Source organism: Taudactylus pleione, unplaced genomic scaffold, assembly GCF_031769625.1.
Source record: "Taudactylus pleione unplaced genomic scaffold, aTauple2 ptg000007l, whole genome shotgun sequence".
In the NCBI taxonomy this organism is placed as follows: Eukaryota; Metazoa; Chordata; class Amphibia; order Anura; family Myobatrachidae; genus Taudactylus; species Taudactylus pleione.
Window position 1 is genome coordinate 3,627,514 of NW_028284410.1, and position 18,822 is coordinate 3,646,335.

At 43.1% G+C, this 18,822-nt stretch overlaps 1 protein-coding gene across 3 annotated transcripts in view; it reads left to right on the plus strand.

The window, feature by feature from the left end:
- The first annotated feature begins 3,320 nt into the window (after positions 1–3,320).
- The window catches only part of MAP7D1 (MAP7 domain containing 1), a 101,254-nt gene continuing 85,752 nt past the window's right edge, over positions 3,321–18,822 (plus strand). The window contains exon 1 of one of the 3 annotated variants that reach the window (XM_088460892.1): positions 3,321–3,864. In XM_088460892.1, the coding sequence (XP_088317018.1) occupies positions 3,819–3,864 (46 nt within the window). In that variant the 5' untranslated portion in view covers positions 3,321–3,818. The remainder of the gene's footprint in view (positions 3,865–18,822) is intronic. The other 2 variants (XM_088460757.1, XM_088460808.1) reach the window with 2 other exon arrangements.

Below are 18,822 nucleotides of genomic sequence, written 5' to 3' on the forward strand. Positions count from 1 at the left end.
TTATGAACAAAATTTTCAGATATCTTCTGTACAAATGCGTGGTGCTCTACTTGGACGACATATTGATCTTTTCCCATGATCTGGAAAGTCATCGTGGTCAAGTAAAAGAGGTACTTCTGAGGCTGCGTTCCAATCACCTCTTTTGTAAACTGGAGAAGTGTCTATTTGAAGTTACTACGGTACCCATCCTAGGGTACATAATCTGAGGTACAGGTCTTCAGATGGATCTCTCTAAATTACAAGCCATTCTTGACTGGTGTCCTCCTTCATCGTTGAAATCTATACAGCGGTTCTTAGGTTTTGCCAATTATTACCGCAAGTTTGTTAAGGGATTTTCCATCCTGTAGGCACCTATCACAGCCCTCACTTGTAAAGGAGCAGATCCAACTAAATGGTCCGTAGAAGCCACTTCTGCCTTTCAACTTCTCAAACAGGCGTTCATCTCTGCTCCAGTCTTGAAACAGCCAGATTTAACATGACCCTTCATTCTAGAAGTTGATGCTTATTCCAAGGGAATTGGAGCAGTTCTCTCTCAACATTTTGAAGATGAGATGGTCATCCCTGTGGGTTCTATTCCCGAAAATGTTTGCCAGCAGAGAGGAACTATTCCATTGGTGACCAGGAATTACTCGCTATAAAATTGGCTCTTGAGGAGTGGCGATATCTTTTAGAGGGGGCTCAGTATCCCATCACCATTTACACGGACCACAAGAATTTACTGTATCTAAAATCTGCTAATTGTTTAAGTCCACGGCAATACCACATTTTGGTATTGATAAAACTTTGGAATTCGTCCGGCGATCTTATTGGTGGCCTTCCATGAAAGCGGACGTCGTCTCCTATATTTCTTCATGTGTCAAGTGTTCCCACCACAAAGTGCCCCGGCAGGCTCCACTCAGACAGCTCCAACCACTAGCTATTCCATTAACACCATGGACCCACTTGTCAATGGACTTTATCTCTGATCTCCCTCCATCTCAAGGTCATAATACCATTTGGGTTGTTGTGGACAGATTTTCCAAAATGGCCCACTTCGTGCCCCTAACCGTATTACCATCTGCACCGTTACTTGCTAAAACTTTCATTAAGGAGATCTTCAAATTACATGGCCTACCCCAAGAAATCATTTCTGAAAGAGGAGTGCAGTTTGTGACGAAGTTCTGGAGGTCACTTTGTTCGGCCCTATGGGTGGAGCTGAAGTTTTCCACTGCAAACCATCCTCAAACTAACAGGCAAACCGAGAGGGTTAACCAGCATCTAGAGCAGTTTCTTCGCACCTTCATCTCCTCCTCTCAAGATGACTGGATTGAACTCCTTTCCTCACAGTCTTTGGTCATCATCCGCAAGTTCCAGAATTTGCCCTGCTCCCAGTTTTGGATGTACCGGCAGCCAAGTTATCTCTTCAGAAATTCTCTGACACCTGGAAGAAAGTCTACTCTGCTATGACCCAAGCCTCGTCTCGATACAAAACATTTGCAGATAGCAAGAGACGAGTTGGTCCGGATCTGTGTAAGTGGGGCAGGTACATATATATATGTATGTAAATCTGGCTCTGATACTAGCCAATGTCTCCCCATCCATTGACCTCACTGCACGTCCCTGAAGTGATATACTGTATAATCGTAAATCTTGAAAAGCTACTCACTTCTAATTCTTTTGTGGTCAAATTAGTACAACTTTATATGTTAATTTTCATACATACGTTAATCTCTTCCCATATCATGTAAAAGAAAATGCAAATTCACCCTTTTATCACCTGAAATAGGCAAATTTCAAAGTATAAAATGCTCTGGTCACAAAGGCAAAGTTTGAGAGGAATAAATACCATTTGCCGTACTTTTAAGACATGGGGCGTGATGTATTAAGGGCAGAAATGCTGTTTTACTGCATTTCTCATATGTACTAAGCAGCTTCGTAATGGTGGGTAATGCCATCTTTAGATGGTGTTGCCCAATAGAAGCTTATGGACTTCATTTCCGGACAGCCCAAGAGGGATCCAATCAGATCCCTCTCAACTTCCCCCGCAGCAGTCCGCAGAGGGACTTCTGGGTCATAAACCCGGAAGTCGATGTTATCGCCATTATGTTCCCAATGATGGGTGGTATGTATGGCATCACGCAGGTGAAGCTTATTACATCCCACCCACAAGCAATTAAGAAACAGCACTTACAATCCTAGGTCAAAAAACCTTGTTACATAGTATTATCTGAGCTCTTTGTCCTTATGGAGAAAGATGCAAAATTACTTTGGTAAACAACCATGTTGCCATCATTAAAGAGGCCCATTTATCTATAAATATTTGCCGCTTAATTCCCGAAAACACCCATTTGGGGGGCAACCACAAATATTTAGTATTTACCAACTTCTGGATGCAATACATTCCGGAGATTGGTCCCGCAGATGGTGGTAGCCCCCTGTAGCCTATGAGCTACATATCGCAAAAACTACTAGGTATGTCGCATATGTGTTAAGTAGACAGCTCATGCACTGGAGCACCAGCACAGGAGTGAGGAGACCGCTGACGGTCACTTCACTCCCAGAACATTGCAGGGATGGGCAGCCTGCAATACGATCATGGGGCTAATATAGAGCCCAGATCCATTGCAAATGTGATCATTACTAAACGGACCCCAAAGTCATTTACCATGGTATATTTTTCACAGTAGCGTACATCGATATTAATGCTGAATTAATAAATTGTATTCCAATCCAGGCCAAGGTTAAGCCCTCCTCCAATATTTCTAAAGTTTTTCAGTATATTGTCGCTCTGTAAAGGCTTTGGAATAGCAGCTGACAAGACAATTCTATTTATTACTCAACTAAATGAAATAGCCCAAAAATCTCCATGAAATGATTACTCAATCACCATCCGCTGCGTGTAATGACGTAACACGGTTCATGACGTCACCTGCCCTGGGTGAGGGAGAGGGCAGCCTGCAGCAATGAGTGATGTAGGAGATGGTATTGTGCAAATTGCATCGGCTGCACCGTCCTCTGCACAGACTGAGCTGGGTGCTGTCTGGGGCTAGGCTGCAAAATGAGTCACCATCTGTGCTGCTGCCTGCGACCCATTCCCAATCCTAAAAGAATGCAACTTTCCTTAGATAGTCTCAACACGCTGAAGGGTCCAACCATACCGTGCAGAAGGGAGATCTACAACCCTACCCTGTGCAATGTTGTATGAATGAAAGATAAATCAGGCTAAAGCATAGTGAGGAAGACAAGACCAGACGTTACACACGATGGCGGAAAACTATGTAATTGGCTGCTTTTACTAGTGTGAAAATCAGTGTCCGGAAGGGCAGAGGAAGTGAGATCTCCCCTGCGGTCGTACTTGGTACGCTCCTATGTTTGAGGTTGCACAGTGTCTGTTACAATAGCAGCAACAGCATTTCCATCAGCTGCTCCTGACTCTCACACGCACGTAGCTCCTCAGCTCTTACATCCAAAGTTTTCATTAGTCCCAGATTATAGACTGACTGGGGGCAGAGAGCTCAGGGGTTACCGGGGAGCCTGTGTGTGACCCAGCAACCTGTGCTATCCATTCACAACAAATAAATCTCAGCAGCAAAGCCAAGCCTGCTGCCTGACTCTGTGTGTGTGAGCAGGGAGGGGGCCGGACAACACTCTTCCCTCCCTGGTGGTGATGATGAGGAGGAGGAAGGTTTTTTCCCCCAACTATTAACGGATCCTATTGCCCTTAGGAATGAGACTGCACCAGAGAAGCAAAACTGAACCCTGATAGTTAAAGGACAGAAGCAATCCCGGAACTAGCACAGTAACAGTCACATCCCCCAGTTACTGTATCAGTTACGGTCATGGACAAGCAGCCTGATGAGACCACGCCAGGGGAAGCCACACAAGGTGCAGTAGCTTTCAGTTTATTATGAAATGTATATGTCTAGCTGCAGCTGGACAGGGACTGCTATCTATGTATGTATTTCTAGGCGCCTGGAAACCCACCAGTGCTTTCCCCTCTCGCACTGCACACATTTTGGCTTATTACTAGGTATCTATTTGTGTTCTGGTCATTGTGATGGCTTTTGTATGGTAGTATGATCGGCGCTCTGCTTAGCGATGTGATTGCATGATCTGTGTATCTTGGTGGAATACTAGTGCAGGGCTGTGTGGCATATGCCAGCCCACTCCCCAGGCACGCAGGCAGTGTGGGTGAGGTCACTGGTGGAGAATAGATAGAGACTGCTGCTTATAGGGCTGTGTGCACTTAATGACGCTGCAGATTCCACAACTAGGCACCAAATGAATGTTTTCTTCTGCTTTATACCACACAATGCTCCAGATAGTCCTCATGGAGAACTACACAATAGGCTGATTCAGGAGGAGGGGACACAGCCCCTCTTTCCTCTCCTCAAAGCCAACAGGCTGTTTCTCTGCACGAAGATGTACTTTGTGGCGACTAGCAGAGAGCAAGTTTCAGCAGCTGGAAAGATTTTGTTTTAAATGTAAAATCTATCTGCTCTGCACTTCTTGTTCTCCAGGGGTCCAAGGACTAGGTCCTGCAAGACTGCATACACAAAAAGACTCTTCACAGATGGAAGAAGTTCCTTTGTATAACCTAGCAAACATACTGAGGCCTTTCCTAATCTAAATGGATGTACGTGTGACAGGACTGGATAAATCATCTTATAAGGAAGGTGTTGCCACAGTGTATCTTTATGTATAATTTGGTTCTTCCGTCATACCCACCATCAAGAAGTGACTCTTCAAATTGATTGGAATAAAGGAAGTGTTAGAAAAGTTCTGCAGCCCAGCCGCCAAATATCTTAATCACCCATGACCGTTACTCATTAAAAGTACCATTAACTTTTTGGGAATAGGGGAAGTGCTTTTTTTTTTATTATTATTATTATTATTATTATTATTATTATTATTATTATTATTATTATTATTATTTTATTTAAGCTTCTCACACATTTCAGTTTTTGTTTGGACGAAATTGTCCAATATGTATTAGTTCCACAGTGATAGTTAAACACAGCCAGAATCATATAATGGCTTCATCAGGTACGTCAGAGTGCCCAGCTCCTAACCCATAAACCATGGTGTCATGGAAAGATGACTCAGAGATCAAATTGTATTGAAGGCACTCATGGCAAGTGTTGTTTTCCATCTGCCTGCCATGGTGCAATTTGGTCAAATGCATTTGTGGCTAAATTGTTAATTTCATAGGGGTGATTCAATTGTTAGTGCCCGTGACGGTGACTAACGGGCACCCTCTTGAGGTGGCAAGCAGAAATGTGCAATAAGTCCTTGGTTTGAGCGCACGAACAAGGACTTTAGACAGGTTTAGCCATTTTACACAGCTAAACTCGATTTAATTGGGCGCAACATGCTCGATAATTAATGGGCGACCAAAACAATAGAGTTCCTATATTAGATGCCGGTTAATTAGCGTGCTTTAAAAAAAAAAACAATTGAATTGCCTCCATTTAGTCTTCTGATGGTCATACCAAATTGCAGTGTGTGGGGGCTTTACCAATTGTCTGAAACTAGGCTGGACAAATGACTGTTTCACAACACCTTTTTTTGTTAAAAGGCTTCAGTTTAAATGATGCATATATTGTATTCAGTAAAGGAAAGCTCAAATTAAATTGGTCTGGAATGTTATCTCTAGTTTGTGTCCAGCAATATTATTTTGTCTAGCACATCCAAAGTAGTACATATACTTTAGTGGAGGTTGATATGTGCTCACAGAAGTATGGTGTATTTACAGAGCGTCTGGTTCTAAAACCTGGCACTTCCTATAGTGTTTATGCCTGAAATTTAAATGGCCAATGTTTTACTAGCAAAACACGGCTAGTAAAAGCCTTTTAAATTTCAGGCATAAACACGATCGATGCGCCGGTTTTAGTACAAGACTCTGGGCCTGATTCAGAGCCGCTCGTAAGCGGCCGCTCGTTCGCTCCGAGCGATGTTCGCACATCTGCACATGCGTATGGGTTTTAGTACGCATGCGCGAACTAGTCAGTGCAGTCTAAAATCGTGTGCTCGCAAAATAGCGAATGCCTGCTAATTTGAGAGACAGGATGAGGCGTTTGTGGGTGGTAACAGGGGAAGGTGCTTGAAAGCGGGGAGTGGGGATCTGAACGCAGGCGTGCCAAACGGTCAAAATGGGCGTTTTAAAGGTGTGCATAATTAACAAAGCAGCGTCATTGACCACGTCACTTGGTTGTATTTTAGCCTGAACTGCTCGCATGATTGCGGTAGGAAAATGCTACCACAAGCACTGCGAGCAGTTAATACGCCTTTCGATGTACTCGATTAATCAAATAAATAGCGGAGATGACGTTTGATGTGAGCGGCCAGGGGGCGTTTTTTCCAAAATAGTGAGCGCATGTTTTGGACGCTCGTTCAGACATAGAGGCGTCAACAGACCGCAAAGAGCGAGCGCTTAATTTAAATAGCCAGCCCCTTTTTCTGACCGAGCGTCCGCAAATAGCGTCCGGCTCTGAATAAGGCCCTCTGCCCTAAAGGGTTTATTTATCCTTTAGGGCAGAGTTATCCAAACTCCACCATTACAGTCAAGGTTTTAGGGATATCCATGTTTGAGTCCAATTATTATTATAAATTGACAGTGGCACTAATTAAGTCACCTGTGCTCATGCATGGATAATCTTAAACCTGGACTGTAATGGCAGAGTTTGGGAAACTCTGCTTTAGGGTCTGATTCTGAGTTGGATGCAAATGGAAGTGTGGACAGTTCTCATGGATTTTTCTGTGACATCAGCGACTGCACAAGTTCCAAGTCAGACTCAAGCTAACGGAGTTCGTTAGTGTGTACAGATTGATCTGTCCTTTGACGGACTACGCTATCTTTGAAATAAATGTTTCAGTGTAGTAACTGGGAGATGACCATGTGATCGCGCAGAACTGATCAGACTTAATTTACAGCGTGCGGATGGAGACTGGATGTCTATTTCAGCCAAAACATTTGCGCACACAGCATGTGGCTGGTGTAAGTCCTAACGCTTATGATGATGACATAAGAACAGTGGGCGGGATAGGCTTCCACATGCAGTCCCATGGGTTTTTAGTTTACATGGGCCTTAACTAATGGGCACCTGATGGAGCAAATCAACTGCTGCTCTATTCGGGTGCATGTGTGCGCCCGACGGCACTGGATTTAGCCGTGCAAAGCACAAATGTGTCTACCCGCACATGTGCGCCTGAATGGAACAACTATTGAATTGCTCTCTCCGGTGACCGATTAAAATAATTTAATTGCTCCATTGGTGTTTTCTATCTTCAAAATGCTTTAATGTATTAGCTTATACTGTACCTGTCCTCTTGTAGCTTTACAGCATAGGTTTATATTTTCAATTTCCATTTATGTTCTTTTCCATAATGTCTCCTCAGGTTGTACTGTATAGTTCTGGACTAAAGTAATGAGTTTTTGGATACAGTGCAGAAAGCAGAGCATGATATCAGGGGGCAAAAAATACATTGGGACAAATGTAATGGGGTGAGAGTTTAGAAAAGTGAGAGTTTCTGACACTTTTTAAACTTTGCTAATGTAATAGAGTCCAAAAACAAAGTAGCAGAGCGAACTTGCATGTTTTTTCAGACTTAAAAAACTCTCACAATTTAAAATCTCTTTCAGATGTTTTCCCATTTTGAAGATAAAACTCAACCAATGTGAGAGTTTACTGCTAATCTCACATTTTCTAAACTCTCACCCTATTACATTTGGCCCATTGTCTTTATTATGCATTCGGTTGTGATACTTGACTAACATCACTTATTTCTCAAAATCCTTCTACTGTATGTACCAGACATCCTTGTCATTAATAATGATTAAAGCGGTGCATTCCAGACATGTCACTTTGACATATGAAACTTAAAATGTCAGTACCGTTCTAGCATACAGGAGATACTTGTGTAATGGAGTGTGCTGCACAGACTGTTGTGATGTTGGAAAAGAGAGGTTGCCGGTATTTCACACTTAAATGTGGCTCAAGTTTTAAAATGGATGCAATGTACAGCGTTTTGAATTTTGATATGAAACGGGTAGATGTCTGCTTTCATTTTTATATTAATTACTTTATAACTTATTTGCTATACGAAAGTATTACATAGGCTGTTGTTTCCTTACTTAATCTATCAGTAATTGGCAGTAGTTTTATAGTAAATAAATGGTCTTTTAATCAGGATAATTATTTTACGAATCTACAGTTGTATTTGTCCATCTGTTTAGCTTACTTGTGAAAACAATGTTTTATGGCAGTCCATTCTGCCAGCACTTCAATGTGACATATGTAGATGGCACATGTGCATTCCTGGCAAGAATACATGGCAGACGTTTTTGCCTAATAAGTTATATGTCTGCTTCCAGCATTGAGCTAGCCACTGCTGCTCAATAAGTCATAAATAATTCAGTGTTTTTAAAGTTGCTGGCTTAGTTTCTTCATTATCACTGGCTATTTCAGTCGCTGGTGAGTTGCACTATGGAGGTTTATCATAAAAATGATGTCGCTACTTAATTATGCACCTTATAGAAAGCAGAGAGATATGTAGAGAGCCATACTAGATTAGCCGGTTCAATAAATGACCGTACTATAGGGAGCTTCTATTGTCTTATAGTTTTTCTGTTTAAAAAAAAAAAAAGTCAAAAACTGTTTTGACTAAATTCCTTATATGTAGCAGACATCCTTGTCATTCCTAATGGTTTCAGTGCTACATTCCAGAGATTTTCTTCAGGAGGTAGGCTCAATCTGTTAGTTTTTACGAAGACTCCTATTTAAAGTCTTACAATAAATCTACTGCAATAAGGGATTTTAGAAGGGAAATCCTATATTTGACCATAGCTAAACATAACTGAAACATTTGGCCATTCCTTATGTACCTAGAGCAAAGATTAGAGTTTTTTTTTTTTTTTTATAGAGGAGTCTTGTAGTTCACACAATTGCAGAAACAAACGTTAAATCAGGATCTATAGGAAAATATTTAAAGAAGTTATCCAGTACCACTGATAACAGAAGTTAACACCTAACACTGTGATCGGCATAAAACGATTACATCCTTGAAATTTGTGCAAACACATTAATCCGACACACAACTACAAGCACTGTAGGTTTTTTGTTTTTACACAATGCTGTTTCTTCTGAAGTTTCTTTATCAGTATGGAACATGCTATCTCGTACATTGCTAAATTGGACAAAATCTGATTGAGGTCTCGGACCAAGCAGCAGAAGTTCTTTTGGTGTCCCTGGGGCCGGTTATATTTGACTTCTCATACAGGTAGTGGTCATCTTACTACTGCATTCGCCAACATAGCATATAATGATGTAGTCAGTTTTCATCAGATTATCAAGATTGTAGCTACAGTATTTATGGGCTACTCTCAATGAATTCAGGCCAATTGTTCAGAATCTCCTCCAGTATAGCTGTATGTGGTCAGCTTCACCTGTAGGTTATTTCTAAGTAAACCATGGAGCATAAAGTTAATAAAAAGTAAGCAGTTAAAGACAAGGGAGTTGGAGGTTTAGCACAAAGGTGGTTACTGGCCTTAGTGAGTTGATTACATACACAAAATCTAATGGGACCAGTGAACACACATTCCTGTCATGTGTGCCCAAGCACCTAGGTAATTCAACCTTAAAAGGTATTTCAGGCAGTAAATGACTATTATTTAAATATCAAGACGCTGCAAGTAATTCTGGGTACACCCTTGGCCATATATATTGATGAGTGCTATATCGTGAGTGCATCGGCAGGCTTGTATACCCGGTATGTCTGTGAACGACGTCGTTCAGACCTATCAGGTTGGCCAGGGGCATATCTATAATGGGTGCAGGGTGTGCGGTGCACACAGGCCCACGGATCCAGGAGAGGCGCGCACCGCAGACCCTGTACCCATATTATGTAAGACTTATCTCTCCGAGGTCCCTCATCGGGTCTCCCAGTGCTGCTCAAACGCTGTAAAATGGTGACCACAGCCATCTTTTCGCTGATTTGCGCATGTGCTGTGAGGAAATCGCCATTTCCTCGGCGATCTGCGCATGCGCAATAGACTTCGGGCACACTCTAGTCCCAGAGTATATTGATTCTGCGGTGGCAAGCCGCGTCAGTCGGCTCCCAGCAGCCAGAGTGAGAGGGGGGGCCCATAATGGGGGATGCACACGGGCCCCCTCCCCTCTAAAGACGCCCCTGAGGTTGATGCATCTGGCTGTGTGGGCGACCTGCCTACTGTCTGTACACTTTCTGCAGGGACCGCTGACATCTCAGCTGGGTGTGCTATTTTAAATGCCTGTCCAGGTGTGATGTGAGCAAACATCGAGCGGCCGATTGGTAAGCTATACACACTTACCAATCCTCCGCTAGGACGTCAGGTCAGTCTGCTGATCGATCTGCCGTCTAAATGTGTACCCAGCATAAAGGACTTCTACAAATGTGGAAAGTCACACGTCATAAGCCCCCCTGTATTTCAGTACTAGCAGTATTAGTTGTGCATGATAAACCCCCCCCCCTATCAAAAAAATCAGTCAAAACAAAACCATTTTTAACCAAAAAGGGAACATTTAGTTATATAGCTTTTGCCTATTCTGCTGTCCTTTACAGAGAATATGTAGCCATTCACATCAGTCCCTGCCCCAGTGGAGCACACAAGTACATTACAGTTCTTTTGTTTTTCTTTTCTTTTTTTTTGTCACAAACCAAGAACCTACCAGTATGCTTTTGGATTGTGGGGGAAGCTGAAGCACCCTGGAGAAACCCATACAAACATGAGTGCATTCAAACTCCAAACAGAGCCATGGTGGGAATCAAACCTAAGACAGCAGTGCTGTGAGGCAGCAATGCTAACCTCTACATCAACTGTTCTGCTAAAGTGTAGCAATTATGGAGACATTACCAAAGTTATCTTTAATAATAGAGCTTCGCTATGTTTTCAGAGGGCCATAAGCACATCTCAGGTACATGCTGTCCATGGCTGGGGCTGAATAGAAAAGTAACATATGCAAGATGGGACAAAGGTTAGACTAGCAAGTTATTTTCCTAACACAAATAATTTGGTCTGATTTTATTTTTTTTCTTGTTTTGTATTTTTATGTTTTACTAAAACATTTTATTGTGATAACTAAAGGTATACAGAACGAAGCGTGAGGAGCATGGTAACTTTGGTTACGCTGATATGGCGGATCAGTCACACCATCCTCCTGCAGTAAATATGTACCTTAAGGGTCTATTTACTAAGCAGTGTTAGGAGACAGAGTGAAAAGTGATAAGGTGCCAGCCAATCAGCTCCCAACTGTCATCTCACAGGCTGTGTTTGAAAAATGACAGTTGGGAGTTGATTTGCTGACACCTTATCACTTTCTTATCTCTTTTCACTCTGTCTCCTAATACTGCTTAGTAAATAGACCCCTCAATAAGAATGTCAGCCCACATTATTTATGAAAAATATTACATGGAAAATTAATAATATAATTAAGCAGTTGTGCTTTTTCCTCATGTTTTCTCTTGTATTCTGTCTTCCTTTTTTATGTCATCTTGTTTGTTTTGACTCTTCCATGCAAGCTTGTGATCTTAGCAGTTGCTAAGAATGCAATGTCTCTGCAATCTCATCACAGAAACTGCACATGATAACACATACCATATTTGGATGCAGCAGTAGATATTGGACTTTTTTTTTTTATTAATACTGCTTGCTACATGGGGTTTTCCAGTATTTGGAGCATTCAGCATAACCTCTAGTAATATACATTTAGAATCATTTCCCTTTTTTTTCCCCCATACTTCCTCCAGCATTCCTCTATTCTGTACCTTTTTATACAGTGTCAGCGGCTGTGACACTGTAACGTATCATTTTGCATGCAGATACACCCATAGTTGCACACAGAATATAGGCATGCTGCATATCATTTTAATCGGCAGTAGCTGCTTGTGCGTTCTATTCGTGTCGCTTTGTGAACAGGACTCATTTGAAGGTAAAAAGTTGTGAAAAAGATGCTCTGTGCTACCAAGTCACGACACAAAGAACTGTTTAACGCGCAAGGAAGTAAGATGTATCTGGACACATCTGTACATATGTTTTATGTGATGGGGCTGACAATGGCACACACAGCAGCAGAAATTTTTCCGAAAATTGTTACAGAATACCTTCCTCCACTCGCCTTTTCAGTCATACTTGCCTACCCTCCCGGGAATGGCGGGGAGTCTCCCAAAAATCAGGTGGACAGGTCTCCTGGGTTTGGGGCCACCCAGCCTCGCACTGGCGGCCGATGAATCTCATTATTAGCCCTGGCCCCCACTCCATAATGCCGGTAATCTTGGCATTGCATAGTGGGGGCGAGGCTATGATGACGTTATCGTGTTTTTACACCACATAGCTCCTCACTTCTGCTGAGCCCCACCCCCGTCCTGTCAACCTCTGTCGTGTCCACCTCCCTGCAGTGCCAATCTGGCAGCCTCCTCCCAGCGGAAGCAGCCAAAAGTTGGCAAATATATCTTCAGTTGCCCATGCTGTAAACCCCTGACTACCAATTTCTGCTCTCTCTCCTGAGGGGGTGAGCAGAAATCTGATTTACCTAGTGCCTCCTGACTCGGGGCTAGTTGCTGTGTCACCACATGTGCTAACAGCATCGCGCCCGACTCTCGGGTCAGAAAATGCAGTTTAATGCAAATTAGCCCTGGGCATTAGTCACGGTAAATGGCATCTGCTGACTCAAATTTCGGATGCGATGCTGTTAACTTAATAACTCCGAGCACTCATCCCGGGAACTACATCACCGTGCTGGGAATTGAATTCTCCTCTCTCCCATACATTGGTATAGACACTGAGAAGAAAAATTTTATATGGTAATTTTTTACTGTGTAAGCCTGCTGCAGCATACATTGCAACCTCTATATACTTATCAAATCGGTGACTTGATTAGGTATGAATCACCAGTGACGAGTAACCGCAAAGATTTTGTGCACAGAATTTTTTTTATACCACTTTAGTTTGGCTGGCTCTACACTACACTACACCTTTCATCCAACTAACCAACTGTCTAATTAAAATGGTACTTCATACCTCCTACTTTTTCATCACACCCTCCCACTTTGATACCAGCACTTGCACTTACAGCCCAGTGCTGGTTACCGCAAAATTAGGAGGAAAACTGACGTAGGGTAACAGCACTGCGATTGGCAGCCTTGGCTGACGGAGCCATAGAGTAGGCCTCTCACTGTGGGGGTTTCCCCTAAATGCCCCTAATCAGCCCCAGGCCAGTTGGTACCAAGGCTAGTTTCCTCAGGGGAGTCGGACCTGTAAAATGTTCTTCAGGTCCCCAGCCACTGCAACTCCTGCCTTGCTCTGTCCCGATGTCAGGACTAAGGCAGTCTCGTTTTTTTAATCCAAGATGGGTAAAATTTAAACTAATTTATCTAGATAGATCTGTTTTATAATGGCCATCTTGAATGAAATAAGGGCTGCCTTTGGTCTGGAGCCGGTTGAGATGCAGGGAGACAAAAGCATTGACTAGAGACAGAGCAGGTAAGGTAAGTGCCTAAAGTGGGGAGGGGTGCATGCTCTAGAAAAACACTCCCCTGCACAGCAGTCTGCCAATGTCAGGAGCAGAGTGTCTGCCTATTTCTGTTAAAATTGTGTCCACCTTCCCTCTACGCTGAAACAGTAGACTGCCAACTAGTAGCCAGGAATCAAACTGGTTTGATTCCTCTTGCTGGTTGTAATGGAGCAGCTGTTTAAAGAAGTATGCTTAAATAACGATACAGTTTTATATTATTAAGAAATGTAATAATAAAGGCATTCCTTTTAAACAGTGAGTAACAATTATCCCAGTCAGGAAGTTTTCGTAACTCTTGTCAAGTATTCATAAGAAATATTTCAATGGTTAAGGAAAATCTTAATCTGGTCTGTTTATATGTACTTGGGAAACTAGAGTAGTTGATTTTCTACTTCTTTAACTGCTGATTTTTACACAACAAGCTAGTCTTTTATCTCCTTTTTATGGCATTTGTTTGTTATTATTAAACTTTATATGTCACCGCATGTAGTCCGCAGCACCATACAGAGGACAAAACAATAATATAGTACAGGGTAGATCAGTACAATGCAATACAGTAGACAAGTAACAAATAGCACTACAAATCTCAACACAGCCACTGATAAAAGGGGTGCAATGGACATATACATCATAAGCTGAAACCTGTACCTATTAACATGGGGGCAGATAATGGTTCTAGGTTGTCTGAAGAAACAAAGACGACGGAGGAGTAGAGTCCAGGGGCAGAGGGCTCAAGGAGAAGGTGTAGACTAGTGTAGCTAGTATGTAAGAGAAGTAGGTAATGAGAACAGGAGGGCCCTGCTCATGAAGCTTACAGTATAAAGGGGGCGTAGTAAAACTGAAGACATAAGTATAAGGGAAGCAGGAGTGAGAGAATTGGAGAGTTCGAGAGGGTAAGATAGACTATATGGTGACATGGTTAAGTAGTGGATGGATCTGCTTTTATGAACAGGTGGGTTTTCAGCACCCGTTTGAAGCAATGCAGTCTGGTGGTTAGTCTGATGGAACAAGGGAAATAATTTTTATAGTGGAGCGACGCACAGGAGAAATCTTGGCTTCAAGAGTGATATGTGGTAACCAGAGGGAAGGAAAGGCAGTGGTAATTATACAACCGGAGAGGGCAAGAGGGAGTGTGTGAGGAGTGGAGGTTGGAGTTATAGGGAACAGTGGAATTTGATAGAAGGCCTTGAATGTTTCTGTAGTGAAGGGGAGCCAGTGAAGGGCTTGGCAGAGAGTGGAATCCAATGAAAAGAAGGTTGCAGTAGTCTAAGTGAGATATGATCAGTGAGAGGACAATGATTTTGGTGGCATCCTGGGAGAGGAAGGGTCTTATGTGAGCAATGTTGCAGACTTGGAACCAACAGGATAGGGCAAGAGATTGGATGTGGGGGGGCGAAGGAGAGTGAACAGTCAATAATGACTCCTAGGCAGTAGAGTTGGGGAACAGGGGATTTAGTGGTGGTGTTGACTGTGATAGAGAAGGTTGGGAGAAGAGGAGACTCTAGATGGAGGGAAGGCAATGAGTTAGTTTTGGCCATATTGAGTTACATAAAGCACTGACATCCATGTGGAGATGGAGGAGAGGCAGCTGGATCCTCAACAAAGGAGGGAAGGGAAGAGATCAGGAGAAGAGAGGTAGAGTTGACGACTGTCAGCATAGAGATGATACTGGATACCAAAGGAACTGGTGAATTCACCCAGAGGGGAGTTGTACAGAGAAAAGAGCAGAGTGCCAAGGATAGAACTCTGGGGTATGCCCACAGGAAGGATGGAACTATATAGAGAGAGATTGGCAAGTTAGGAGGTGAACCAAGACCGGACAATGTCGGCAAATGGTCTGAAGGGTGTGCAGCAGGTGATCCACAGTGTTAATGGCCGCCAAGAGAGTCGAGGAGGAAGAATTGTCCCTCGATTTGACCAAGAGAATATTGTTGGCCTCTTTGGCCAGGGCAGTTTCAGTGTAGTGGAGGGGGCTGAAGCCAGATTGGAGAGGACAAAGGATAGAGCTATAGGAGAGGTAGCAAGTGAGACAGTTGTAGACAAGCCGCTTGAGTATGGAGTATGGAGTATGGAGGAGATCAATGAAGCGCTGGGACTGTTTGATTCAATCACATACATATGTGTGACAAAGTTGACTAATTACTGCATAGTGTGGCTCAATCATAAATAATCCAATTTGTAGGCTGTAAATATGGTTACTTGATGATCTCTTCATCTGTATGATGTGATTTGTTGACCCTCTCACTGCAGGATGTGGTAAATTGTAGTGATCTATGTTTAATACATACACATACACTGAGTGGCCAGATTATTATGACCACCAGTGATTTTATACAAAGTAGCTATTCCACAGATAATACTGATATGGAATGTCTGAATCTGTATAAGAAAGGAAAGGTGAAGGTATGACGTGTATAAAATAGTGGGTAAACATCACAATCTGACGGTCTTTGAACATGGAATGATTGTTGCAGCTCACAGCACAGGTGAATTGTTTGAGGGAGGCCGCAGTTACAGTGTACACAGAGTGGACTAGCAGACCAAAAACTGGGTCTTAGCCCTAGGCCTGTGTACGTAAACGGTGGCTGGATGCTTGAGTGGAATGGAGTGTAAGCAGACTTGTTCAGTCCCACAGATGGGCAACAGTGCATCAAATTACAGATCATCTGAACTAGGGACCAATTCAGATAGCATCTTACCGAACAGCACATGACACCGTATGGCCTGTCCATACGCCATTGTATCTGTTGCAAACAGGATGAAACTCCTCCAGTTTGCTTAGGAACGCAGGAATTGGGCAATAAATGATTTGAAATGGGTCATGTGGTCTGACAAATCACATTTTCAATGACAAAAGAATGGTATGCCTTCTTGTAGAGCATTATTTTGCCGTAGGGGTGTGTGGTGCATTATCTTTGGTTTTCCACCATTGCCCCTGGTCTCCGGAGCTGTATGCTCTGCTACTCCTGGCTGCTGTTACTGAATGTTTTATTATGGGAAGGCCAGCAGTACAGTGCCAGCACACACAACGTGCTGTAGACAGTCTGCTGGCATAGCCTACTTGGTAGATCACTTTCGAATCTACAGTACATTGAGCATGCCATGTAAGGAAAGAGATAAATGATGTCCGGGATATATGGATATATATAGATATATATAATATGCCAGCCTTGGTGAGTGTAGTTTAATTTCCCCTCAAGAAGAATTGCATATTTTTTAAATTCACATTTTTCTCCATGTGCCAACTAAGGATGTGAAAGAGGGAAGCAATGGTTTAGCAATGCTGTCAATGGACATATGCACAGATAATCTCTCATGTACTGGGTTTACATAGCAATTTCTTTCTTTTGCACTTAAATTCCAACTTTTTTTTTTCTGAAGTAATTTCTGATTTGTTTAGTAACTATGGCCCTCATTCAGAGCCGTATGCTCTGAGCAGAGCGCACGCTCTGAATGAGGGCCGGGCTCCATTTTCATGGAGCGTCCTCCTGGACGCTCGTATAGCTGTGGGTCACCACCCACAGGCTATACGAGCGTGCTTTGTGATGGCCGCGATGGTCGAGACCATCGCGACCATCGAAATTGCGAGCCGGAGCCTGCGGTTGAGGTTTTCAACCGCAAGCTCCGGAGTGATTTTGGCTCTATCAGAGCCAAAATCACTCCCACTGACATCACTAGTGATGTCAGTGGGCCGGCTTCTGACGGGAGGCGTTCCCGTGGGAACGCCCCCGTCAGGGAGGCACGCCCACCAAAGGGGGCGTGCTGTCAATCAACATTGACAGCACGCCCCCTTTGATCGGACACAACTAGCGAAGGACTTTCCTTCGCTCGTCGCGTCTGGCGCATGCGCACGACGGAGCTCCCTCCGTCGTGCGCATGCTCAGTGCATAACATCGACCCACTTGCGAGCGGACAGCCGCTCGCGAGTGGGTCTGAATCAGGCCCTATATCTAAATGTCATGCCCCTTATGTAATACAATTCTTTTATCTTAGAAGGACCCTTACACCTACATATTTCGTGTAGTATGGCAATTTATACTAACGAATATGCCACTGGTATTCATTAGTACATGCCCCTCCAGCGAGGTCCAGTCCAGCGATGATCTCCCTCCTCAGCAGCATAGTGTCTTCTGACTTAGCGAACTGACTTCTATGCGCATGACTCTTTCACCTGGCGGGGATCCAGCAGCAGCCGGGTACTCATTGCCAGCATTGGGGACTGCATCACTCTAGCCATCTAAAGATGGTGAGAGTGATGCATTGACAAACAGCGGTAATATCAGATTACTGCTGTTTGTTAAATATTGAATGGATGAGTGCTAAAGGGGTTGTGTTGTCGATAAATTGGGCCTTCTGCTATTACCATGTCTTGTTTTATTGCTGTTTTTTTCCCAGTTGTAAAGTGCAGTGGAATATCCGGACGCAATATAAATATATTTGAATAAAAGAATACTAAAACATTTACAGCTATATTTGTTCCCTGGATCTGGAACTCTGGTATTGGATGTCATGTTTAAATATGAAGGTTGCATGCACAAGAGGGTATCTTCAGCAGTATTGCCCACTTGTGGAAGCATCACCTCATGCAGATAACCTATGTTATAGTGCAGTAGTTCCTGTGGGGAACTGATTAATTACTATGAGCAACTTCTCCACTCTTTTCATTGCTTGATACATCAACCCCATTGAGCAGTAAAAGTATTAATAGCAGTAATCCCTTATAGGGAGTGGGTGACGGGGATCTGAAATGAATGAGAGATACCCTTGACGAGATTTTCAGTATACGAGGAGTTTAAGAATGGAGAGAGCTTTCTGTGTCAGAGTGGTCGGTTCAAATGTTCCAAACTAAAAGGAATTGACTATATTGGGACAGTACCACCATATGTGGGATGGGGTGCTTTGAGCGCTGAATGCACACCAGCAGGGATCCAAGGTTGATGGATATATGACTGAGTCTAGTGGGCATCATGTACCAAGAAAAGACTATTTTGGTGAATTTGGAAACTTTTGTAATGCGTGACCACTACTAGGGTTCAAGATTCTCTTCCACATCTTCTTTACAACAGATTTTATGTGACTCCTTTTTGTCGTCATCCTTTTATATAGCAGCACTGTCAATATATAACATATTGCTTTCCAGAAAATGTTTAACATCAGTCCATGTCCCAGGAGAACATACTAACAAATTCCTACCATGAATGCATGTGTGTGCACAAGTCTTCATTCTAGCACCCTGTACCTGTCACAACCCATGCAGTTCCTCTTTCCTGCCTGGAGTGTCGCTCTCTACTTTGGT